The 27,564-nt window shown below is 42.5% G+C and overlaps 1 protein-coding gene across 1 annotated transcript; it reads left to right on the top strand.

The window, feature by feature from the left end:
• Nucleotides 1-27,564, top strand: ppp6c (protein phosphatase 6, catalytic subunit). Its single transcript, XM_034165745.1, has 6 exons — nucleotides 1-121; nucleotides 12,414-12,479; nucleotides 12,561-12,702; nucleotides 12,783-12,862; nucleotides 20,053-20,262; nucleotides 27,107-27,564. The coding sequence occupies exons 1-6, from the start codon at nucleotides 2-4 to the stop codon at nucleotides 27,353-27,355; spliced, it is 867 nt and encodes a 288-aa protein (XP_034021636.1). The 5' UTR covers nucleotide 1; the 3' UTR covers nucleotides 27,356-27,564.

Raw genomic sequence — 27,564 nt, 5'->3', positions numbered from 1 at the left:
GATGTCTGACTTTGAATCTTCACAGAGGTTATGTGACTACGTGTGTGACCTGCTGCTGGAAGAGTCCAACGTTCAGCCTGTTTCTACTCCTGTCACAGTCTGTGGAGACATACATGGCCAGGTAAAACCATGACAAAAAGCAAAGCACCTCAAACTCGGACAAAAATCATCATCACACTAACTTTGACCTAAATGAAAATTGTGATTACTCACAATTCCCTAATTTCAAACAAAAAGCTGGAGAAAGATAGAATTGTAGCAGTTATCTCTTCAAGGCCACACCTCCAAAACACATAAGATAAGATAAAACTTTATTGATCTCACAGAGGAGAAATTCACATGTTACGTCAGCTCTTAAAAGAACACACAAGATGGGTGCAAGTAGAGGAAAATGTTTATCATGACTCTGCAGTGACTGCTGGAGCAGCAAACGCTGAGTTTGGGATGCAGGGTTCTAGCTACGGTGGGCGGTGAAATTTCTGCCTGGCACTCGCGTACAGATTGGTTGTCCCGCCCACCACGGTTTTTCCAAAAAATGAACTGAAATGTTGCTGAATAAAATGTACCAATTCGATCGCATTTCAAGCTTAGAGTCGTACTTTTATTTTGCAATTTCAAACAAATAATTAAAGAAATAAGAAATATATTTCTCATTTTCTTCATATCTAAGCACAAACAGCAGAGAGAACAGCAACCAGCTGCTTTCAGCACTCTGAAGCCGCAGAACGCTGAAAGCAGAGATCAGAGTGGACAGAGACACACTCCGCTCTGACTCAAAGGGAAAAAAAATCCTTCAGAAAAATGTTTCATAATCCAGAGTTGCTTCTCTGTCGGCAGATGCTGATAATATACTCAGACGTTTACAGCTTATTTTACAGTTTAAAGGCTCCCCGTTTCCAAAAAGCTTGGAGGAAAACAGACGGTGAGAGTGAGAGTGAGGGGGAGGGGGAGCAGAGGAGAGAGAGCGAGAGGAGAGGCGGAGCCTCAGTGAATCAGTGCAAAGCTTTCACGTTCATGTAAACAGGACAATCTGATCCAGCAATCGGATAGAATTCAATCAAATCAACAATAAAGTGCCCATGTAAACGTGGCTAGTGGAAAAACGGACAATAAAAATCAGTCCAGCTTCAGCTCTTGTTCAGACAAGACAATTAGAGGTCATCTTGTTTAAAAATAATAATACTGTCCCACTGAAACATGTTGGGGAAAAACTACCTGCTTCACAGGATTAAAAAGCTACAGTGTGTCATTTTTGAAGAAGAGAGCAAATGCTCTTTGCCCATCTAATATTAATGTGTTTTTAACCTTTTCAACGTTAGTTATTTTATTAACTTAGACTTTGACAGAAACATTTAAAAAAGAACTTTGGTATTATCCAATCCAATCCACTTTATTTATATAGCACATTTAACAACAAAGACGTTCCAAAGTGCTGCACATAGAATCACAACAAATAAAGCCCCAATAGTCAAGAAATAAATTAAAAATAAGAAAATTAACAATAAAAAAATAAAATATGCAAGATAAATAAATAAATACAGCATACAAAAGATAAAAACAATAAAATCAACCTAAATCAAAACAATAAAACAGGACCACACAACTCACGCAGTGTTAAAAACCAGAGAATAAAAGTGGGTCTTCAGACGAGACTTAAAACACTCCACTGTGAGGGCTGTTCAGACATGGAGGGGCAGAGCGTTCCAAAGTCTGGGGCCAGCCACAGAGAAAGCCCTGTCCCCCTGGTTTTAAGTATCGTCTTAGGTAGGGCTAAGACGAGAATTTGTAATATTTGTATTACAACGTAAATGTCTTTTATTGTCTATTATTCTTTCTTTCAGTGCATCTAAAACCACTCAAAATTAGTTAAAATAGGTCTTGCCAATCACGTTTTAGAGGTATAAAACCTTATAGCTTCAGGGGGCTCTGCCCCCTTGACCCCCGCCGGAGCCCCTGTACCCCCAGCTGTGAGTCACAATCACGTAATCTATCCGGCACTAAAATGGTTCTAGCTAGAACCCTGCTGAGATATATGAAAGCTGTACAAATCTATGTTATCATTCTTTCGTTAATATTCTACAACTTATCCAGATTGGACTTCTAGTCCAAGCATCTTGTCCCACACTTTCCTATCCTCGGCCAAGTCCTCTAACTCTTCCTGGGGGATCCCAAGGTGTTCCACAGCCAGCTGGGAAACATAGTCATTCCAGTGTGTCCTGGGTCTTTGCCTGGGTCTCCTCCCAGTTGGATGTGCTTGGAAGACCTCCATGTGTAAACTGCCAGGGGGCATCCTCACCAGATGCCTGAATCACCTCCGCTGGCTCCTTTTGATGTGAAGAAGCAGTGACTCTACTCAGAATCTCTTACGGATAGTCAAGCTTCTCATTCTCTCCAGGAGTGTAAGCCCAGATCCCTGACAGTGACCCCATTTCTTCCACATGTAACTGTGACCTTGTTGGGGTTGAAGCACCCAGCTAAGCTTTGCAGTGGACCTTATTGTTTCTGTGTGGATTTCTGTTAATTTTCTCTGCACAAATAGTCAGTGGGCAGCCTAAACCAGGGAGAGTTGACGTGAAATTTACAGGGTTGGTAGAGTGCAGTACAAAATATCAGTGTACAAAAAATGGCCGGTGAAAAACGCTGGGTGGCACTATAAATTAAAGATATTTGGACAAAAACAACTTTTATTAATTTTTAATATACGAGTCATACATAGGAAAACTTTAAACCGTTGCTGTTGGTGGAGTGACCTTTTTCCAGTGGTGTAGGACACGCCCATTTCCGACTACTTTTTTCACACAATTGCAAAATAGGCTGATGTGAACTCATCTCTGGATTTTCGACACAGAAAGGCTGGATTGGTGTTGAAACATTCTCTGCTTTATTACTTGAAAGTTTTAACTCTGCAGGATTTTTTTTTTATTTTTATTTTTTTATTAACTTTGTAGTCGAGGACCCAGCTGAGACACGTGTGCACATCATTTAGGAGAGCATAACTCAGCTGTGCTACACTAATATGACCCCAATCAACAACTTGAGATCTGTGCCAAACTCCTAACCCTAACCCTATCCAGGTCCAACAGCCTGAAAATGACCACGCCCTTTATCGCCCCGAGGGTTACTTCAAATACAGCTGAATTTTCTAAACTGCAGCAGCTACAGATTTTCCAAGGTACTGAATCTGTTCATAATGACCAGGACATGTTTAGAAGAGTCATAGAAGAGTGTAGAACTACTCATTTTGATGTGAACATGTTTCTCAGCTGGGTCACCAAGACCAGGGGTGGGCAATCGTGCCACGAAGGGCTGAGACACTGCAGGTTTTCCTTGCTGCCAATCACCTCAGCAGGTGATTTCATAATTGATCAGGTGTTTATGTTCAGGGGGCTCATCAGCAATCCGCTTGCTGAGGTGATTGGTGGTCAGGAAAACCTGCAGTGTGTCGGCCCTCATTGCCCACCCCTGACCGAGACTATTGAGTGTGACTGTGTATGATGCTGATCAATTAGTGATGTTTTTTTTTTGTTTTGTTTTTTTAATTGGAAATGGGATTACCGAGCAACTTGAGATTTGGCACATATTTGCAAGTCCTCTGTTACATTCGCAGTGCCAAATTTGGTGGCACTGTGGGGGTTCGTCAAACTTTAGCGAGCTTTTCGGAGCACGCCGTTTCAATTCAAATGGCTGTCATGCCCACATATTCATCGTAGATCCTTCAAACTTGCTGGGCATGATGAGGGCTCCGCCCTGAACATCTGCATGTATTAACTTCCCACCTAACTCATAGCGCCCCATGGTGGTAACAGGAAATGTCCTATTTTTACTTTAACAGGTACTGATGTCACATAGTTAACCCCATCAACTTCATTCCACTTCTAAAACATGCAGAACAAGTTGGTGAATGTACATGATGATTGCCGTGAAGCTATGAGTAATGGCATCCGTGTGGTGGCGTGCTGAATATCGCCCCTTTGCCATGAAATTACATTGTTCGTTTTGACGGCTTTAATTTTGTCATATCATCTTGAAAATTGATACACAGGCCAAGCACGGCAACCTCTTACAATTCCCAAGGGTGTTGCCCATGGGTGGGGCAAAATGCCTCAATCGTGCTTCCTTGCATTTTTCAAAACATATGTGGATCTGCAGTCAATCTGCAAATCTGCAGTGCTGGTGGGGGTCAGTGTGGCGTTCACACCCACTGGTCATTTTACTGCTCTGATTATATACTCCATCAGATTTATACTTATATTTATTTCCCCTTTTGACAGTTTTGTGTTAGCAATCAATATTAGTCATGGTAACCCTGCTGTACAGACCTGGACCATCTACTGTTGACACCTGAAGACCCTCGAGAAATTCCACAAACAGTGCTTGAGGAATACATCAGGTGGTAAGACTACTCTACCAACATCAGTGTCCTGATTGATGCCAAGCTCCCGAGCATCAAGTGTGTCATCATCAAGAACCAGCTTCGGTGGGTGGGTCACATCATCTGCTTCCACCCGAGCAAAGGAAAACAGTCCCGAGGAGGGTCGAAGATACCCTACCGGGACCTCCTGAAACACATCCTCAAGAGCTGCTCCATCAACTGGAAGATCTGGGAAGAACGCGAGGGGCACACTGGAGTGGACGTCTTCTACAACATGGACGAACAACGAAGGAGAGAGAATACGATCCTGACCAGTAGAAGCTTGCAGCATCTGTCAGATGTGTGTGTGTGTCTGTCATAATGCCACTTTCTTGGGGTCACAAATTTTTTACATTCCCAAACCTCAGAAATCATCAAATTGACTCTCCTTGCGGTTGAAATCCTTCAGCCATGCTCCATGGAGGCCGCTGTGTTGGTTTCTTGGGGCGATCAAGTGTTGCTTTGGTTTTGTTCTTTTTTCCTTAGTTGGCTGTGGTGAGAGGTGTACGTCAGTGTGTTACGGGGTAATTTCTCTCTGCTGCTTGCATTATTTTAACTGGATTTTTCTAAATAACTGCAGATTTGGATTCAGCGTGCTCAAACCTGTAAGAGGTCACGCGTTTTTAATCCTCGTTTTCTGAGCATGATAGTTCTGGACATTTCCTCACATAAATCCATCACAGGTTACTATTCGAGGTGCAGTTGGTACCTGTTTACAGCTGGCCAGATTGGGACCGTGCAGTAGTGATGGGATGAACAACTCTGGTGCGTCAACACTGTGCCGAGCACACAAGAGTGAAACCCCGTATTGGTGTGTGTATCGCTTTAAGAAAAAATCACGTGCCCAATCAGGAACTGTGTCGTTCGACTGCGCCGTGCCAAATTGTGTTTATAAGGAAACAAACTGTATCGACATGTTGCGGATTTGTTGGATGGAGTTTTGCTGTTGGAGTTTTTCTTGCCCTCACCTTGTTCCACTGACTTCATGGATTGTTCAAAGATGTTTCCCCAGTCTGGAATAATTTTGATCTTTTGATGCCAAATAAGAAATCTTTTTCTCCTTTGGGCATTGTTTACTGTTATTTTTCCAATTAGATATGTTTGTACTCCTTTACAATACTGGAAGAGTAACCAGAACATATATCCACACCTTTATCAACTCGCACTGAAATGTTTATGCTCACCATCTTCATCTGTACCCTGTGAAAGAGAAATCGCCTTGGAGCAAAGACACTTCAGAAACCTTTGTTCCTCAATAAAAATGCATAAATGAATCTATTTTCAGTCTTTTATTTCGTATGCTTTAACACTTAAGTTATCAAATTTCCATACATAAGTTACAAATTTTAACTCTGAATTTTATTACAGACAAATTTGCTTTATTTTACAAACCAACTCAGTTTAGCATTTACACAAACAAGGTTTTAAGCAAATTTTAAACTCTTCTCATGAACATCTTAACTCCATCCATCCATTTTCTTCCGCTTTATCTGGAGTCGGGTCGCGGGGGCAGCAGCTCAAGCAAAGCCGCCCAGACCTCCCGATCCACACACACCTCCCCCATTTCCTCCGGGGGAACCCCAAGGCGTTCCCAAGCCAGCCGAGAGATGTAGTCCCTCCAGCGTGTCCTGGGTCTTCCCCGGGGCCTCCTCCCAATGGGACGTGCCCGGAACACCTCTCCAGCGAGGCGTCCAGGGGGCATCCGGAAAAGATGCCCGAGCCACCTCAACTGACTCCTTTCGACGTGGAGGAACAGCTTAACAGCTTAACACAAATTGAGCATGTAAAATTTTGCAATGATATCATATTTTAAATAGAAGACTGGCGATTAAATACTTCACAGGCTGATGTTGCGTTTGCTGCACGGTAACTTTTCCATCTTATTTACCTGCAATGATTTTATAACTACTGGAGGGGTCACTATTGAGCGATCAACACAGTGTCAATACAGTGCCGACACAGTTTGTGTAGTGTGTCAATACACTCCTTGAGGTATCATCATCTCATCACTACCGTGCAGATGGCATGTACTGTCCAAGACACTGGCAGCTAGTAGTGTTGGAATTGAACCTCTGTCTCCTGGGTGGCAGTGTATCTCTGATGTCTTTGGTATTTGGCCTGTTTGGTGAGTCCATAGGTGCCACAGGAGTCCTCTGTATGAAACTCAGCCAACATCTGTTACTGCACTACGGCCACGTGGTGTGAAGCCTGAACACGATCCGCTGCACCAGTACCTCAGGGTTTGAGGAGGCCGAGGGGGCGTGCATGTCACCCAGCTGCAGCAAAAAACACAGGGTTGTTAGAGCATTTTCTTTTGCACTGCTGAAGGTGAAGAAAGTTGTTGGGGAGTGGCAAGGTGGCACCTGTGGTGGCACGCCGTCAGCCTTAGCTCTCTCACCGGCCGGGTGTTGTTCGCAGTTATTTTTCTGCTATGCCTTGTCAAGATGTTTCCGCTCTAATTGTCTATAACCGCCAGACTCTTTTAAACATTAATGTTCTCTATGAGTCGCTGCTACCATCTAAGTCTGGAGTGGGAAAGCCTCACCCTAATTTGCCACCTGTGCTTGCATAAATCCTGGTGCACCTGCTTTGTTTCCCTTGCGCTCCTTTTCAGAAAAGCCACTTCAGAAGAGACAGAAAATGAAGCAGTGTGTCAGTGAAATTTAAGGCTTACCTGGTGGCCTTTGCTGGAGTGTTTGATCCTCACTTCCTCTAGGATGGATGCTGTTTTTGTGCGTGGGAGCACTGGGGCTGTTGGGTCTGTCCTGTCTTCCCTGGACCATCGTCTCCAGTGGCAGGACTGACTCTGCCCAACCTGTGTCCGTCTTCGCTGGGGCTTCCTGCTACTTCCTCTCACCAGGTCGTGGAGGTTCTATGCCGGTGCTGTTTGTTGAGGGCCCACAGATGCAGCGTTTCACCTGAGCTCCCTCAGCCGCTGAAATGCACTGCGTCACCGGCGGCTGAGGAGCTCAATCTCCAGGTGGCTTCATCAAAAACTATCAACCCCACTGAGATCCTTAATTTGGGTCTCATTAACATCAGATCATTGTCTTCGAAGTCATTGTGAATTAATGATCTATTTATGGATCATCACTTAGATATGATTGGGTTATGTGAAACCTGGCTAAAACCTACAGCTGTCTTCCCCTTAAATGAGGCCTGCCCATTGGCATACACATTTAGTCACGTTTCTCGTGATGTGAGGCAAGGCGGGGACGTTGCTGTTATTTATAAATCTAGGTTTAGCTTATTAACTGTCGGGGATCACAAATGTATAATTCCTTTGAGCATCTGATTCTCCGTTATGCCCACGATGCTATGTATTGCCAAGGTCATAAAAATGGAAATTGGTTATGTTATTTTGTCACTGTTATAGACCTCCCGGCCCATGCTCTGATTTCTCAGATGAATTTGGTTTCTTCATCTCTAGTTTATCACCTAGAGCAGACAACATATGGAGTGTTGGTGACTTGAACATTTATTCAGCACTCAAAACTACAGTTGACAAGATTGCGCCCCCTCTATTAAGGCCATGCCTTCCCAGGGCACAGTTGCCTTGGTTTGGTGGTTACTTGCGTGACCTTAGGCAGAAGGCTAGAGGTTTGGAACGGAAATGACATAGCTCCAAATTAGAGGTGTTCCTCCTTGCGTGGCGTAATGCTATCTTACATCATAAGCATGCGCTACTGGCAACAAAACAGATCTATTACTCTGATTTGATCAATAAAAACAAGCATAACTCAAAGTTTTTGTTTCACACGGTAGCAATTGTAATTCATGGACAACCACTGGTTAGTCGCTGTCCTTTTTCAGCACAGGACTTCCTGGATTATTTCGAGAAGAAAACAGAAGACATTAGGTTGAGCATATCTCAGCACATCTTGGCTCAGCCACTACACCTCACTAGTGAGGTAGGTGCTACCACTGAGGTGTTGCCTAGATTTACAGAATTTGATAGTATCTCACTGGGTGAGTTGATGAAACTCATAATGTCTACAAAAAGCACAACCTGTTTATTTGATCCTATACCAACAAAACTGTTTAAGGGCCTGTGGTCCACTCTTGGGCCGACTCTGCTGAAAATGATTAATCTCTCATTAACTTCTGGATCTGTTCCGAATGGCCCAGTCACACGGCACACGATGATTCCTGAACGAAGGGGAAAAGTAAAAAAAAAAGTCACAATTCGTAGAGAAAAGGTGGACGAAAGAGCTTTATCACCGAACAGCCTGCGAAGCAAGAGCGCAAAAGGGACGAAAGAGGAACTTAACAAAACCAAAGCTAACGATCTCGACACTTTAAATTAAATGCGCCTGGAGTCATAGCTGGTGCAGTGTGTGCATCTCTGAGTTCCAGGACTCGGCGCTGGGATGGAGCTCATAGCGCCTGAGTCCTGGAGAAACTGCAAACAGAAGCTGTGGAGATCTGTGTGCACGTCAGTGGACCACCTGCTCTGGTTCCTCGTCCTGAACAAAAGAGGGATCGTCTCCTTCATCATCAGAATCCACACTGTCTGCTGCGCGTTAAAAAAAAAAAAAAAAACCCTCTGGTGTGCCGTGGTCACTGCTGTATCACAGTATTATGTTACTAATATATATATAATATATTATAATATATATATATATAATGTCTGTTAGAAAACTATCCTGAACGGAGCCGCATGGCGCAAAGCAACGCCGTGATGAAGCCTCACAGGACATGTTCTGGCATGTCCAGCTCATCCACAATTTCTCGGATAGTCATACGACTGAAAAGCCAACGAAAGCGGTCTGAAAGCCGTCCTGTGAGACCAACACGGAGGTGCTTTTGTCCGCGCCATGAGCGGCTCCGTGGCGCATTCCTCCACTCCTCTTTCCATGACAAAAACTCCTGTAACAGTGGAATGTGCCAAAAAAGTGCTGATGTCCACGTCTTCTGCCATTTCTTTGGAAGTCAGATGACGTCCCGGATCAACAAAGCCTTCACTTTGGAAATGATCTGGTTGTTTCAGCGGGGTTTCAGCCTGTCGATCGGCGCTCAGACGCTGTGGGCGGTCTTTAAACCGGCTGGAGCACTCCTTAATCTGTGTAATCCCCATAAAATCGTCCCTGAAAGCCATCTGAATTTTCTGAATGGTGTCCACCTGGAGGTCTCTCACAGTTTCTGGAAAAAATTGATGCAGCAAAGCTCCAAATCGTTCAGACATTTATTCGCAATAAAAATCCGACGAGAGGGGTGGACCACTGCTCACACAAAGCCTGCTCACAGGCGAATGACGCAACCGACAGGCGTGAAAAAACTCACGCATGCGCACGAAGGTTCAAGCTTGTCTGATGCAATCACACGTGATTCAAATCCATATGGTTTTTGCAAAAAATAAAAAGGTCGGATAGTTTTCTAACAGATCTCGTGTGTGTCTGTGTGTGTGTGTGTGTGTGTGTATGTATGTGTGTATATAGCTAGATAGATGGATATAGATTTATAACAGAAAACTGTCAAAACAGGGAATACATATAAGTGTAAAGATGATTGAATATATCAGAGCAGTAAATTGATCAGTCCGTGTGAAAGCACATTGACTCACGTGTGGTTATTTCCACGAGCTGCAGCTGATCCACAACGTGAATTCTGTCTTCCAGAACAGCTCTTTTTTATAATTGTTTTAATTATCTAGCTGTTGCCACATGTACAGAAGGGCTGGGTTATCATTCCTACACTCATATTGTTATATTTAATAAAAAAGTAATAAGTGCACACAGGAGCTGCTGCTCTCGCTACCGCTGTGTTCAGGTACCGTCGGAAAATACACAACTTTTTTGTTGTTTCAAATTCAGCAGTTGCTTGTGGCAAAATAATTCATTATATCTACACAAATTATTAATTCTTCTCTATATAAGGTGCCTGAGCCCATTGACCCTGACTCCCCACACAGATTAAAAAACAATCCAAGCAAGCAGGCTGAGTTTGCCCTGGAGTTTCCGACGGTAGATGAACGCAGCAGCAGCCTCGGCACTCACAAACCAGTTTCTGCACAGTGTGAAAACATTCAGTTGCTCCAATGAAGTCAAATTAAACAATAACATTACCAAAACTAAAGATACGATTAAAAAAAAACATCAAGAATGACAGCAAAACGAAACGCGGACAAATTGAGGTTTTCATTGCCCTTTGCTCAAATTTTTCATCAGTTTAAAAATCCTGACAAAGCGCCAGCTGCAGGAACAAAGGTGCGCGAAGGTTAAACGATGCCAACGAAAGTCACCTAAGTTCCAGATTTCTTGTTTCTTCAGGACTTCGTTGCCCTTCGTTAAGTGCCATGTGACTGGGCCTTAAATGTTTTAAATCTGCAGTGATTTAAATGTTACTTAAGAAACCTAATCTTGACCCTAGTGTATTGAAAAATTGCAGGCCGATATCAAATCTATCATTTTGCTCTAAAATTCTGGAAAAAGTGGTTTCACGGTAGCTCATGGACCACCTTACTGAGAATCTTTTTAAGCCACTGCAGTCTGCTTTTAGAAAATATCATTCCACACAGACGGCTCTCACTAAAGTGGTGAATGATCTTCTGCTTACAGTGGATTCAGACACCACTACAGTTCTGGTGCTGTTAGATCTCAGTGCTGCATTTGATACAGTGGATCATCATATTCTACTTGATAGGCTGGAAAATCATTTTGGGATTACTGGGAGTGCCCTTGTATGGCTGACGTCATACTTGACCAGTTGTTCTCACTGTGTTTTGTACAGTAACACTACGTCTAACCTTAGTGACATGAAATTTGGGGTTCCACAGGGGTCTGTCTTAGGCCCCCTGCTTTTCTCCCTTTTATATAGCACCCCTTGGGTATATACTGCAGTGTTTTGGGATTACCTTTCATTGCTTTGCTGATGATACCCAATCGTATATCCCGATAACTGCTGGTAATCTCACTTCTGTAAGAACACAAGAGGATTGCCTTGCATCAGTAATAGGCTGAATATCTAGTAACGTGCTACTTTTGAATTCTGATAAGACTGAAATGATGGTTCTTGGTCCAGTGAGATATCTGCATCAGTTTGATCAGCTAGTGCTTGGCCTAGGTTCATGTGTCATGCATCATATGGACAAGGTGAGGAACCTATTTTTGATCCTGTGTTGTCCTTTGGCCTTCATATTACCGATATTATGAGAGGTGCCTTCTTTCATTTGGGAAATATAGCGAGGATTCATTCCATTTTGTCCATGGCTGATGCTGAGACCCTGATCCATCCTTTTGTTTCTTCAAGACTGGATTATTGTAATGTCCTATTTTCAGGGTTACCACAGTCCAGTATTAGGGGTCTCCAATTAGTTCAGAATGCTGCTGCCAGACTTTTTACACGGAGCAGAAAGTTTGACCACGTCACACTTGTTCTGACATCTCTCCATTAGCTGCCTGACTTTGTGAGATCAGATTTTAAGGTTCTGCTACTGGCCTATAAAATTGTCCATGGACTGGCACTGGTCTTGTTAAACCCTGTGTACCAGCCGGGGCTTTGCGCTCACAGGATGCAGGACTGCTTTGTGTTCTGAGGGTTAAGATAAAGTCTGTGGGTCAAAGAGCTTTTTCATATCGTGCCCCAGTCTGATGGAATGGTCTTCCAGTGTCAACACGACAGTCTGATACTGTGGAGACATTCAAGTCAAGACTCAAGACAAATCTGTTTCATCAGTGCTATGGTGAATGCATCCTTTTTAATTCTTTTTCAGTTTTATTCTTTTAATTTTTGAATTATTTTTAAATTTTATTCTTTTAATTTTGATCTTTTAAATGTGTTTTTTTTTTTGTAAATTTGTTGTTTTTAAATACTTTTAAATTGTTTCTGAACAGTTTGTGTGAAGTGCCTTGGGGCGATGCTGTCGTGAGTTGGCACTTTTATAAATTGAATATTGGTGCTGAATTCTTGCCAGAATATTATTGATTTCCATTTTTTTAAATCAACAAATATTTAAAGGGATTCAGTGTAACTTCTGACTTCATTTTGTCTCTTTCTCTCTTAGTTTTATGATCTTTGTGAGCTCTTCAGGACTGGAGGCCAGGTTCCAGACACCAACTACATATTCATGGTTTGTATACTCAGTGATGTGTGGGTTAAGCCTGACCTAGTGCTTGAGAACAGTGGAATAAATACCCCGTGTCATCTTCAGGGCGACTTTGTTGACAGAGGCTATTACAGCTTGGAGACGTTCACCTATCTGCTGGTTCTGAAGGCTAAATGGCCGGACCGCATCACACTCCTACGTGGAAACCATGAAAGCAGACAGATCACCCAGGTTTATGGTTTTTATGGTGAGACTTGATTTGATGTCTGCTTTTTTAGTACCATCATCTTCCTGTTTTCAGCTGCTGAATAACTTTTCGTCTTTCAGATGAATGCCAAACGAAGTATGGGAATGCAAATGCTTGGCGTTATTGCACCAAGGTGTTCGATATGTTAACAGTTGCTGCGGTAAGTGCTGGCACTTTCTTTACTTTTCTTTCTCTACTGCAGTGTTCATGGAATATCCCGTTGTGAATGTTGAGGCTGAAGGATTTTCAGGCTTGTCTGTGGAAGAAGAAAGAGTCAGGACATTGACTGTTTGTCAAATAACAGGCTTTAATGCAAAGCTTTGGACACTATTTCAACCAGAGAGTGTGCTCTGATTGGAACAGTGTAAAGTGTGGCTTTCTGAGCACAGCTTTTATCCACATCAGGGCAGGAAGAAATTATGCATACCGTGTTAAGAAAATACATCTCGTCACACATAAACACAGAGGAGAAAGAAGTAGTGGTTGTTCTGTCTATGAGAGTGACAGGGCTGTGATGATCAAAGGGTCCTTTTCATTTGCAAGTCCTTGGGGGTCTCGGAGCCACATCCCACTGTGAGACTGTCTGGGTGGCATTGTGATTGATCAGGGTTTTGCAGTGTGACACAGAGCCATTTGTGTGACGTGTGACAAGAAAAGGGAAGGTTGGAGGAACGTCTCAGATACCTTCACACTAAAGCCCCTTTCACACCGGTGGTGCTCCCGGTTGCTCCCAGTTGCGCTGTGGAAGCAACTCAGTGCCAAGACGATGCAGCTCGGCGCCACAACAGCGCAAGGGCGCAAAGGAGGATGCAAGTCGGGCGCCGAAAAATTAAACCTGTTTAATTTTTTTGGCGTCCTGTACTCAACGCAGAAAGGAAGTGGTTCCAGCGCAAGTCGGGGCAAAGAGGCGTAACTCGGGGCAAAGAGGCGTTACCCGGCATGACTCGAAGCCAATTTATGATTCCTGCTGTGTTCCACTGTTCCCGCAGTATAAATCACGCAGGATTGTTTTTATACTGTGTACTTAATGCAGTAAAAACTACACGCTGAAGAAAAAAAAAGACCACAGGAAAAAAAAAAATGCTGATTGCAGCTCAGCTCCTTCTCTGTGTGGAGCTGTCTGGTGAAGAGGCACTGTGAGGCAGCAGCAGCTTCTTCTCTCACAGATGAGTTTAAATAAAATCCATAAAAGTCCTGCTCACAGAATGATTGCCAGAAATATCCAGTAAAAAGTCCGAACATCTCTAGTCCACTCATGGACGTTCGTTCATGCGCGCACATGTGAACAATTTAAAAAAGAAAAAAAAAGTCTGGCTGCAGGCATTAGTTCCTTGTTCTCTGCTCAAACTCTCACATCACAGTTAAAAAAAAAAAAGGACATAAGTCCTGAGACAGGACATGTCAACATCAAGTAGAACTCCAGACATCTCCACATTTGTTTACGGACGGTTTGCTCGCACGCACGTGTGCACGCATCTCACGGTCAAAGGAGAAAAGGTAAACTATAACAGAACTCAGAGCACAGCCCGCAGCTCAGCACAATAAGTAGAAGAGAAGTCAGAGTGCACAGTCTGTCTGCAGCCAAACTGTGCACGCTGACTTCTCTGTGTAGAGAACCTGCAGGCTGCGTTCTCACCTCCTCTCTGCCCCCTGCTGCGCGCACCTGAAATTCCTGCGTCGTCATGACGCCACAGGGAGCAACTGGGAGCAGCCCCGGTGTGAAAGGGGCTTTAACTTTTAGGTACAGAAAGGTGACAGGGCTGTCGAACAGTACATTTAGTTAAAACAAAACATTTAGTAAAACATGCAATATTTAAGATTGTCTGCAGTGTTGAAGGTATTGGACACTTAGTACAGTAGTGTTCAGAATAACAGTAGTGCTATGTGACTAAAAAGATTAATCCAGGTTTTGAGTATATTTCTTATTGTTACATGGGAAACAAGGTACCAGTAGATTCAGTAGATTCTCACAAATCCAACAAGACCAAACATTCATGATATGCACACTCTTGAGGCTATGCAATTTGGCTATTAAATACTTATTTTCCTCACTGTAAGTTTATTGACAATTTGTTTTGGTCAAACCACATCTAAGCTGTGTTTTTACACAAGACAAAAAATAAAATGCAGTAAATTGCACATTTGTGTCTTTTTTCATGAAAATATCTTATTAAAGATCACATATTACACTTTAGTCAGGCCTTTAAAATACTTCTGTGGACTCTTGCTGTAATACAACCCCTGGCAATAATTATGGAATCACCGGCCTCGGAGGATGTTCGTTCAGTTGTTTAATTTTGTAGAAAAATAGCAGATCACAGACATGACACAAAACTAAAGTCATTTCAAATGGCAACTTTCTGGCTTTAAGAAACACTATAAGAAATCAGGAAAAATAATTGTGGCAGTCAGTAACGGTTACTTTTTTAGACCAAGCAGAGGAAAAAAATATGGAATCACTCAATTCTGAGGAATAAATTATGGAATCACGCTGTAAATTTTCATCCCCCAAATTAACACCTGCATCAAATCAGATCTGCTCGTTAGGCTGCATCTAAAAAGGAGTTGATCACACCTTGGAGAGCTGTTGCACCAAGTGGACTGACATGAATCATGGCTCCAACACGAGAGATGTCAATTGAAACAAAGGAGAGGATTATCAAACTCTTAAAAGAGGGTAAATCATCAGGCAGTGTTGCAAAAGATGTTGGTTGTTCACAGTCAGTATCTAAACTCTGGACCAAATACAAACAACATGGGAAGGTTGTTAAAGGCAAACCTACTGGTAGACCAAGGAAGACATCAAAGCGTCAAGACAGAAAACTTAAAGCAATATGTCTCAAAAATCAAAAATGCACAACAAAACAAATGAGGAACGAATGGGAGGAAACTGGAGTCAACGTCTGTGACCGAACTGTAAGAAACCGCCTAAAGGAAATGGGATTTACATACAGAAAAGCTAAACAAAAGCCATCATTAACACCTAAACAGAAAAAAACAAGGTTACAATGGGCTAAGAAAAAGCAGTCGTGGACTGTGGATGACTGGATGAAAGTCATATTCAGTGATGAATCTCGAATCTGCATTGGGCAAGGTGATGATGCTGGAACTTTTGTTTGGTGCCGTTCCAATGAGATTTATAAAGATGACTGCCTGAAGAGAACATGTAAATTTCCACAGTCATTGATGATATGGGGCTGCATGTCATGTAAAGGCACTGGGGAGATGGCTGTCATTACATCATCAATAAATGCACAAGTTTATGTTGATATTTTGGACACTTTTCTTATCCCATCAATTGAAAGGATGTTTGGGGATGATGAAATCATTTTTCAAGATGATAATGCATCTTGCCATAGAGCAAAAACTGTGAAAACATTCCTTGCAAAAAGACACATAGGGTCAATGTCATGGCCTGCAAATAGTCCGGATCTTAATCCAGTTGAAAATCTTTGGTGGAAGTTGAAGAAAATGGTCCATGACAAGGCTCCAACCTGCAAAGCTGATCTGGCAACAGCAATCAGAGAAAGTTGGAGCCAGATTGATGAAGAGTACTGTTTGTCACTCATTAAGTCCATGCCTCAGAGACTGCAAGCTGTTATAAAAGCCAGAGGTGGTGCAACAAAATACTAGTGATGTGTTGGAGCGTTCTTTTGTTTTTCATGATTCCATAATTTTTTCCTCAGAATTGAGTGAGTCCATATTTTTTTCCCTCTGCTTGGTCTAAAAAAGTAACCGTTACTGACTGCCACAATTTTTTTTCCTGATTTCTTATAGTGTTTCTTAAAGCCAGAAAGTTGCCATTTGAATTGACTTTAGTTTTGTGTCATGTCTGTGATCTGCTTTTTTCAACTGGTTTGCATAACCAAAGAATTTGTGCACAAACTGTCAGAAACCGTCTCAGGGAAGCTCATCTGCATGCTCGTCGTCCTCATCGGGGTCTTGACCTGACTCCAGTTCGTTGTCGTAACCGACTTGAGTGGGCAAATGCTCACATTCGCTGGCGTTTGGCACGTTGGAGAGGTGTTCTCTTCACGGATGAATCCCGGTTCACACTGTTCAGGGCAGATGGCAGACAGCGTGTGTGGCGTCGTGTGGGTGAGCGGTTTTCTGATGTCAGTGTTGTGGATCGAGTGGCCCATGGTGGCGGTGGGGTTATGGTATGGGCAGGCGTCTGTTATGGACGAAGAACACAGGTGCATTTTATTGATGGCATTTTGAATGCACAGAGATACCGTGACAAGATCCTGAGGCCCATTGTTGTGCCATACATCCAAGAACATCACCTCATGTTGCAGCAGGATAATGCATGGCCCCATGTTGCAAGGATCTGTACACAATTCTTGGAAGCTGAAAATGTCCCAGTTCTTGCATGGCCGGCATACTCACCGGACATGTCACCCATTGAGCATGTTTGGGATGCTCTGGACTGGCGTATACGACAGCGTGTACCAGTTCCTGCCAATATCCAGCAACTTCTCACAGCCATTGAAGAGGAGTGGACCAACATTCCACAGGTCACAATTGACAACCTGATCAACTCTATGCGAAGGAGATGTGTTGCACTGCATGAGGCAAATGGTGGTCACACCAGATACTGACTGGTATCCCCCCCAATAAAACAAAACTGCACCTTTCAGAGTGGCCTTTTATTGTGGGCAGTCTAAGGCACACCTGTGCACTAATCATGGTGTCTAATCAGCATCTTGATATGGCACACCTGTGAGGTGGGATGGATTATCTCAGCAAAGGAGAAGTGCTCACTATCACAGATTTAGACGGGTTTGTGAACAATATTTGAGGGAAATGGTGATATTGTGTATGTGGAAAAAGTTTTAGATCTTTGAGTTCATCTCATACAAAATGGGAGCAAAACCAAAAGTGTTGCGTTTATATTTTTGTTGAGTGTATATTCAAAATTCTTCCGGGTGAAGTTGCTCCCAGTCTTCCCTATCATGCAGCACTCGATGCACGGCTCGCTATAGGAGGACTTTAGATGCTCCAGGAGAACTGTTCCCCAGCTCGGGGCACGGCTCATTGTAGGAGAACTTTAGTTGCTCCAGGAGAACTTTTGCCCAGCTCGGGGCGTGGCTCGCTGTAGGAGAACTTTAGCTGCTCCAGTAGAACTTTTCTCCAGCTCGGGGCACGGCTCGTGTAAGAGAACTTTAGCTGCTCCAGGAGAACTTTTCTCCAGCTCGGGGCACGGCTCGGTGTAAGAGAACTTTAGCTGCTCCAGGAGAACTTTTCCCCAGCTTGGGGCACGGCTCGCTGTAGGGGAACTTGAGCTGCTCCAGGAGAATTTTTCCCCAGCTCGGGGCATGGCTCGCTGTAGGAGAACTTTAGCTGCTCCAGGAGAACTTTTCCACAGCTCAGGGTGCGGCTCGCTGTAGGAGAACTTTAGCTGCTCCAGGAGAACTTTTCCACAGCTCAGGGTGCGGCTCGCTGTGGAAGAACTTTAGCTGCTCCAAGAGAACTTTTTCCACACGTTGGGGCGCGGCTCGTGGTAGGAGAACTTTAGGGGGCGGGAGAACTTTTTCCACAGCTCGGGGAGCGGCTTGCTGTAGGAGAACTTTAGAGGGCGGGAGAACTTTATCCACAGCTCGGGGCGCGGCTCGCTGTAGATGAACTTTGGCAGGCAGGAGAACTTTAGTGGCTGCAGAAGTACGTTTCCCCTAATAACTTTCCCATAGCTGCGTGTTGATCACTGGGGGTAAAGTTCTCCCCCTTTCCACACCAGAGAACCTTTGTGTACTGTCCTGCGGAAAAAGCATGGAAAAGGAACAACAACAGGAAAAAAAACTGCAGTGTGAAACGGTGGAGGAAGGAGTGCAACTGGAAAAGTGACAAATCACAGCTCTTTGTGGTGTCTGTCATTAAAGCAGGTGTGCATCAGGCTCCGGAGAGCCCCACAGAGGGCCGTGATCTAAAGTGGTTTGGTTCCTCACACCCTGGGATCTGTGTGAAACTTAACACCATATTGCTGTGCAGGCAGCAAGCAGCATTTTGTTAATCACCGGCCTTGAATTACTCACTGCCACACTTAGGCGCCGGGTCTGAGCACGGTTTGAAAAAATAAACACCCGATCTTTTAATCACGGAAATACGGTGCCCACTTTCCTCAAATCGCCGAGTGCCAGCGCTGAACTTTATTTCGCACCTCTGTTACTGGGTGCAGACTGCTTTGTCCGGGACATGCGAGGGGTTTTTAATGGAAACACACTGTGATCAGACAGGACATTTTGTCCAACGTGAGCGAAAATCTGTTATACAAAATCCGTTATATACAGTGTTTATTACAAAGAAAACCAGGACTTTTGCTTTTGTCCGGTTTATACGATGATGGTTAAGGCCAGTTTTACTGTATATAAATTCCACTCCTGGCAGCCCATCGGCCATCAGGATGCTGACAGGCTGCCTTTTTGTTTTTCTTTGGATTTTTTTTAGGTTTCATCAGTTAAAATAGTGGAGCAGATGATGGACATACTGTGCATTTAGGTTGTACAAGCGCCAAATTTGGCGTGGTGATTCTCGTGATCTTACTCGGCATATCTGATCGATTAGCATCTTGAAAATTCAAGATGGTGTCCATTTTCCAAAATGGCTGCCAAAAATCAACGTTTGAATAGCAAAGCTCCTGTTTGATTGATTAAAATGATATGGATGTCAAATTCCATGGAGTTATATTTTATTAGCTATTATCTTTCTTATTTCTTGTTCTATTTCATTTTGCTTATGTTTCAAATTAGAGTGAAGCTTATTACATTTAGTATTAATGGTTTTGTCCCAGCATGTATTTTTAAAGTGTTCATCTCTTGGAACTGCTGGTGGTGTTTTTAATATCTGCATTATTTTGGGGGTCTGTTTGGTGGCCATCGTGACATTAGGCACCATCATGGATTTGATGATGCTGTAAAACAGATCCGCTGTGATCGGAGCGTTTCAATGGAAAATGTCATTTTGGTGGCCATCTTGGAAAATGGGCACCATCTTGGATTTGATGATGCTGTAAAACAGATCCGCTGTGATCGGAGCGTTTCAATGGAAAATGTCATTTCGGTGGCCATCTTGGAAAATGGGCACCATCTTGGATTTCCAAGTGGCCAGTTAACCAGATTTAAGTACAGTGTTTGCTAATGTGCTTGTGTAAGCATTTTCACAATTTTGTTATAAAGTAGATTTTCTCTGCTGCGCTGAAATGAACTGATGGCGGTGCAGAGGATGGAATCATGGCGGTCACACAGGTGTTGGAGGCCACGCTAACTCAGAGTATTTTCCACAAAGTTGTTGTGGTCCGATGGATGGAGCTCATTACGGGCTGTTTGTAACGGAAGCTTTTGTTTTGTTTGGCAGCTGATGGATGAGCAGATCCTGTGCGTTCACGGAGGCCTTTCCCCAGACATTAAAACCCTGGACCAGATTCGAACCATTGAGCGGAACCAGGAGATTCCCCACAAAGGAGCCTTTTGTGACCTGGTGTGGTCAGACCCTGAAGATGTGGACACGTGGGCCATCAGTCCCAGAGGGGCTGGCTGGCTCTTTGGTGCAAAGGTCACAAATGAGGTACGAGATGAAAACACCAGTCCACCACTGACAGAGGAGGGCAGTGTCCAACATTTGACAGATTATTTTAAAATAAAATACTTAATTGTCAGATTAAATTCCAACATGAACAGTATAAAAAAAAAAATTAAAAAAATGGCCATTGTCAAAATCATGAGCTGAGGACGTCCACATTGTCTGAGAATTTTATTTATAACCTTTTCTGGATAAATTCACGCAAACATCCTGGGCAGATGGTTGGAAATATTTGGGAATACTTGTGATTTTTTTTTTTTGTTTGTTTTTTTGTTTTTGTTTTTTTCTCGGCGCTGTGGACTTTTTCGGCTGTGCTCGAGGCTCGTTTCAGTGCACAGGGAAGAGACGACGGACACTTGAACGTGAACAGAGACTTGTTTTGTGCTGAGTCTGTCGCCTACACGGGGCTGTAACAGGACACGCAGCGACTCTGCGAGGCTTTCTGCTTTTAGTTTAGTTTTTTTTTGTTTGTTTTTTTTTAAGGGCTGTGTGAGTGCGGAGCAGCTGCATTTCTTCCACACAGACTGTGATTTTACCATAACTATCAAAATTTGTGATGTTAAAAATAGGTCGCTGTGACACAAACTCACACCTGTGTAACTGCAATTATACTGTGTGAAACATGCGCTCAGAACCATGGGGCTCTACTGTGATCTTAGACCAGTATTTGCCAGCGTGTGGTATTTTGGTCATGTTCACAACATTCACCGCTCAGCTTCCGTTGTCGTGCGATCGCTGTCTGTGTGAGAGGCTAGAAAGCAGCGCATCATTCAGAAACCGCAAATCAGTTACAAAGTGGAATAAATAAAGACAAAGTGGGCAGAAGACGAGCCAGGAAGCAGCAGTCAACGGGCAAGTCTGACATGCTGCGCTGAACGGCGAGTACATACCGTAGGCACGCGCTGACAGTTACCATGTAGGCACGGAGTGCTGGCGAGTATAGTGTAGCAGCTGTCACACGTTGACGATTATCCAGCGTATGCTGACAGCCCTGGGTCGGTACTGCACGGTGTGGTGCCGGTCAGAAACAGAGTCATTTAACATGATTTTATTTTTTTAATTGTCACTTTTATCTTGGTGAGCCATTTTCATTGTGGACAGAATGCTGATGAGTCCACTGGCTGCGGGACACTTATGTCCAGCACGTGGGGATGGGAACCTTTCACATTTGCACCTGGGTATCGATACCAGTACGCAACGGTACCAGTTTTCAGTACTTTTATGCGTTGTTTGAAGTAAAATCTCAAAAAATTACAGTTTAACAGATTTTTTTCTGAAAGTATAAACTTTAACAAATATGCTAAAACAACATGAAATTGTCTTGTAACAAGGCAGAGTTGTTTCACAAATTTCTTGAACATAGAAACTCTTAACTACACCTAAACAGTGTTTTTCTTTAAAATGCACAAATTAAAACCAAAAGGGGATAGACTAAAAATGAAAAGTGTACTTTTTAAAGTGCAACAAACTAAAAATAAAAGTGAGGCAAACTTTTTGCAGTGAACTACATTTGCTGTAGTGTTTCGTTGTTCCTTGTACTTCCTCAGATTAGATGTATTTTGCATTTTGTGTCACAGATATTGCAGCGATTGTAATCTGCATTGCATTTAGAAAAGTGGAGCCGTACTTTTGAGTGCTTTGTGTCAGACATGCTGCTTTGTTTATGAACCAGCGGCTGCCGCTTCTGGCGTCATTACGCTGTACGTGCTGCGTTCATGTTCAGCATGTAAAATTGTCCACTCTCCCAAACATAATGGTGCGTTTTAAGTACCGAAACATGGTACTGCTTGATTTTACGTGAACAGATACCTGGTAGTACTGACGGAATTCGCTCAGTACCAAAAAAAAAGTACCCCTGATGCTATCTGGTTTTATACCTGTAAAACATTATTGGCAGGCCCTATTTTAACTAATTTTGAGTGGTTTTAGATGCATTGAAAGCAAGAATAATAGACAAAAAAAATGACATTTATGTTGTAATATTTGTAATATAAAAGTTCTTTATTGCATGTTTCTGTCAGAGTCTAAGCTGATGAAATTAATAATGTTGAAAAGCTGAAAAACACATTAATATTTGATGGACAGCTTTTGCTCTCTTGTTCAAAAAAATCACAGTGTACCTTTAATCCAGTGACACGGGCAGAGTTTGTCTGTCATGACAGTTTTTTTTTTTGTTTTGTTTTGTTTTTACATTTTTGAGTGAAATTACATAAAAAAACAAACAAAAAAAAAGAAAATTTACATGAAAACACGTCAGTATGTCTGTGGTTTCACAGAACACTGAGGGCAGCTGGCTGCTGATCTCTGATTTGATATGAAGAAAATGAGATGTTTTTCATATTTCTTTAATTATTTGGTTGAAATTGCAGAATAAAGCAAAACTATGAAATACAATGGAATTGGTACATTTTCAGCAATGTTTCAGTTCATTTTTTTTTTTGGAAAATATGTGCTGGGCAGGACAGCAGTTGAAGCTGAGAGCCGGGTGGAAATTTGCAGATCTACCTGTGGTGGGCGCAGTTCCACAAACCGCTAATCAGTGAAGCTAACTTTTTTGTTAGCGGATTAGCTTTTCAGCTAATTTTGCAAACCATCAGCAGACCAGTTAGCTTCCACTAAATTTAGTTCTGCCAAACTTTCAGTCCACTAACATTTTTTATTTATTTGATTTTTTTTTTTTTTTTTTTTTCGCTGGCATAGTGAGTAAAACCTAACAGCCAAAAACATTTGTAAACCTGAAAATCATACATGTTGGTTCCTGTCTGTTGCATGAGTCTCCTTTCAATCACCCCCCACCCGTCAAAATCCATAAAACACTGCCATCTACTGGATGGGAGTGTGAACAGCAACCAACGTGTGATCGTTGGTCGCTGTTTGTTCTGAATTACACTTCACAAACAAAATTTTCAGTCTTGCAAATGTCTTTTTTTATACAAATGAAAAAAATACATATTTACAAATACACATTTATTTGTAAAAACCAATACATACGTTACAGTAACTTATGTGTTGTTTATTACAAATAAATAAACCAACCAAGCAGTGATTGAAAGGAGACTCATTTTTTTCCCATAATGCCTTTTGGCACGTGTGCCTGTTAAACTTCAAACCTTCAGAATTAGCACATTACTTTAAAAGATATGTTCAGTATTTTCACTTTGTAAAAATGACAGAGTTACTGTTGATGTTGATAAACTGTTAGTTTTGTTTATAAGTGAAACCATGAGTCTCCTGCCCACTGTCTGTGGCGTTGTATGTGGAAAGCAAATGACAATTTTTTTCTTTCTCTTTTTTTTTTTTTTGTATATTTTTTTTGCAGGGTGCATAAAGACAGTAGCTCTGGCTCGTTGTTTGTTTGGGGTTTCTGATCGCCTTTGATTTTACTCGGAAGCTTGGGCGGGGCATAAAGAAAAAGAAAACCCACTGACAGTTTACTGTTGGGTTGGTAGATTATGACTGAAGAAAACCGCTGATCAGAAATTCACTTTCTATGCACTGGAGAGAGAGAGAGAGAAGGTTGTCTGTTGAAAATGGCTGTAATCGCTTCCTGAATCAGAGGAGCGCTCCAGCTGTGCCGTTCATGCGCGCACACTGAATGAGCCGGAGAAAGCTTTGGAGCCGTCTAAAAAGGTCATTGTTTGTCGTTTGCCCCTCTCATGTTCAGTCTGCACCCGTTAAAGATGGGTTTACTCTCCTGCACGACACAGGTCGTGCAAGGGCATGAATCAGTGTCAGTGCACCTTTACATCAGCACCTGTTCTCCACCTGTGGCTTTCTGTGCCCACACTATCAATCAATCAATTTTTATTTATATAGCGCCAAATCACAACAACACTTGCCCCAAGGTGCTTTATATTGTAAAGCAAAAGCCATACAATAATTACAGAAAAACCCCAACGGTCAAAACGACCCCCTGTGAGCAAGCACTTGGCGACAGTGGGAAGGAAAAACTCCCTTTTAACAGGAAGAAACCTCCAGCAGAAGCAGGCTCAGGGAGGGGCAGTCTTCTGCTGGGATTGGTTGGGGCTGAGGGAGAGAACCAGGAAAAAGACATGCTGTGGAGGACAGCAGAGATCAATCACTAATGATTAAATGCAGAGTGGTGCATACAGAGCAAAAAGAGAAAGAAACACTCAGTGCATCATGGGAACCCCCCAGCAGTCTAAGTCTATAGCAGCATAACTAAGGGATGGTTCAGGGTCACCTGATTCAGCCCTAACTATAAGCTTTAGCAAAAAGGAAAGTTTTAAGCCTAATCTTAAAAGTAGAGAGGGTGTCTGTCTCCCTGATCCGAATTGGGAGCTGGTTCCACAGGAGAGGAGCCTGAAAGCTGAAGGCTCTGCCTCCCATTCTACTCTTACAAACCCTAGGAACTACAAGTAAGCCTGCAGTCTGAGAGCGAAGCGCTCTATTGGGGTGATATGGTACTATGAGGTCCCTAAGATAAGATGGGACCTGATTATTCAAAACCTTATAAGTAAGAAGAAGAATTTTAAATTCTGTTCTAGAATTAACAGGAAGCCAATGAAGAGAGGCCAATATGGGTGAGATATGCTCTCTCCTTCTAGTCCCCGTCAGTACTCTAGCTGCAGCATTTTGAATTAACTGAAGGCTTTTCAGGGAACTTTTAGGACAACCTGATAATAATGAATTACAATAGTCCAATAGTCCAGCCACTACATCACAACAGCGCCGCAAGTGATCTGGGTTTTTTATTTTTTTATTTTTTTTTCCTGATTGGCTAAAATTGTGTCAATGGCAGCATTTATGAAATTGTTGAATTCTACTTAAACGCGGACTTACGAGGCAGATGTTTCAGTTATAAGAGCTCATTGTTTTCATTCATACACCTCAATCCTTAGTTTATAGCTCAGCTGTATTCTTTCAGTGGGTTTTCTTTTCTTTTAAACTTGAAACTGGCTCATCAATAGCCAACAGTGTACTGAGTCAATACTAAAAGTTAGCCATTAGCTGTAACTTCTGCAAATTATTTTAGCAGTGATTTAGCGTTATAAAAGTTAACTTTTCAGTTAGCGGATTAGCAGCTATCAAAGCTGGCTTTTTGGTTAGCTGTGCCCACCACTGAGTGCTACCAAAGCTAGAACCCTGCGTGTGAAGCACCGCGTCTTTGTGAGAGAGCTGTATCATAGCGGGTAAATCTCCAATGCCTTTACGGTCACTTACTGTAAGTGACCGTAAAGGCATGCCACCTGCTGCATCAGTCCATTATAGCAGTACTAAATCCTGTCGATGAGTCCAGTGTCTTTCAAGTACTTAAAAAGTCAACACTAACCCCCTCTCGACCTTCTGGCTAAATTGCTTTCTACGTAAACTTCTTTTAGTACTTACAATTGATTTATTAAGTTTGTACTCTTTAATCGATTAAAAAATGACAAGATATAATTTATAAAATAAAATATTTTGAAGTAAAATAAAATGCTAATACTGTAAAGGTGTTCATTGGTTATGATTTTTTTTTTATCATTTATATTAAAACTTGTGGCATTTGAAAGTGCTGGATTGTGGTGACAGTATTTCACAAGACTTTATTTAAAATTCAGTTGGTCTGGTGGTTCAATCAATCAATCAATTTTTTTTTTTATTCGAACTTAGTTGTCATTTCCAGTATCATGGCAGTTCACAATATAAGCAAATCAAATGAACAAAGCTTCTTTGTACTCTCTGTACCTCTACACTCATATGAAAAAATAAACAAGATCAAAAAAGAAGCAAATCAAAAAATGACAACAAGAACGTTCGAAAGGGAGTGGGAAGAAGTAAAAATCCCACCCCAGTGCACATATCTTCAGTGGTTGCTTAATTGACAGTAAATACAACTGCAGTTAATTTACAATACCTAAATATATTTACAACTTCCCCCAAAAGTGATCTCCAATTAAATAAAACATTAAAAAAGAAAACTCAGCAGTGCCACACAGATAACATGAATGCAGAATGCCACCATAGACTTCCATTTTTTCATCTAACAACAGCCATGGACTTGCTGCCAGTAGAACTGCAGGTTGAGGTGCTGAAGTATGTAGGTATCGTGGACCTACTCAATGTGGAGAAGGCCTACGGCCACATGCCATCCATCCGCACACCAAGTCTTTGGAGAGAGGTGAAGATGTACAGGGTTGATGACCAGTACTTGCCAGAAGCGTGGGAGTTTATGACCAAGGAAGTGGGATGCCACTTGAAGGAACTTCATTTGCCCTACATGGCAGAAGAAGAGATAAGCTTCAACAACGGGGAAAAAGACTTTTCATTGGCAATACTTATGTCTTTTAATGTCTTTAAGTGTATTATTTATTTTACCAGGTAATAGCATAAAGGTTCTAATAATTTATTTATTTTGTAAGACACACTTAGGATTTGATTAATTGTGTAGAATGAGAGCAGAAATTATAGTCAGTTAAATTATTGCAGACAGTCATTCCATTTGTGGATGGTAACTTATTATGGACACATACTGTCATACAAAATAGTAAATAAATTGTGATGAAATTAATACACTTTAGTCATTTTTTGCAGTATGATAAGAGTCAAAAAGCACTGTTTTAAGCAAAGGAAAACTGTCCAAATTGCACTCAGAATGCACCAAATTGCACCATTTTTTCAAAATATCCGGGGGGGGGGGGCGCATGCCCCCGGACCCCCATAGATGACTTCGCGGCTTCGCTGCACAGTCTGTCCACTCACGGAAAATGTTCAGTCAAAAAATTTTCATTGCTTGCAGCCATGCTTACAGCTGAAGAGCCTCTTCTCAGCAAGAGAAGAAGGAGCATCTTCTGCTGCTTTGAACTGAATCTTCTTTCTTTCTCTGCAGTTTGTTCACATCAACAACCTGAAGCTGATCTGTCGGGCCCATCAACTCGTCCACGAGGGCTATAAGTTCATGTTTGACGAGAAGCTGGTCACTGTGTGGTCGGCTCCCAACTACTGCTATCGCTGCGGCAACATCGCCTCCATTATGGTCTTTAAAGACGCTAACACAAGAGAGCCGAAGCTCTTCAGAGCCGTGCCCGACTCGGAACGAGTCATTCCACCTCGAACAACAACACCGTACTTCCTGTAAGCACATGAAGACCAAACCCCGTCGGCACTCGTCCCCCAGAAGAGTCATTACGCTGTTAACGGGTGTTTACCTTCCCAACAATATTCTGACACAAACGCAACACATGTTAAGGGCATCGCCGACGAGGCCACTCAGATGTTTGATAGCTGGTTTGAAGTCTGGTTGGACTCTCGTATTTATAGTCAATAAAATTCAGTCTGATGAACAAA

This window comes from Thalassophryne amazonica, unplaced genomic scaffold (assembly GCF_902500255.1).
Source record: "Thalassophryne amazonica unplaced genomic scaffold, fThaAma1.1, whole genome shotgun sequence".
In the NCBI taxonomy this organism is placed as follows: domain Eukaryota; kingdom Metazoa; phylum Chordata; class Actinopteri; order Batrachoidiformes; family Batrachoididae; genus Thalassophryne; species Thalassophryne amazonica.
This window is presented reverse-complemented; position numbering and strand designations above follow the sequence as displayed.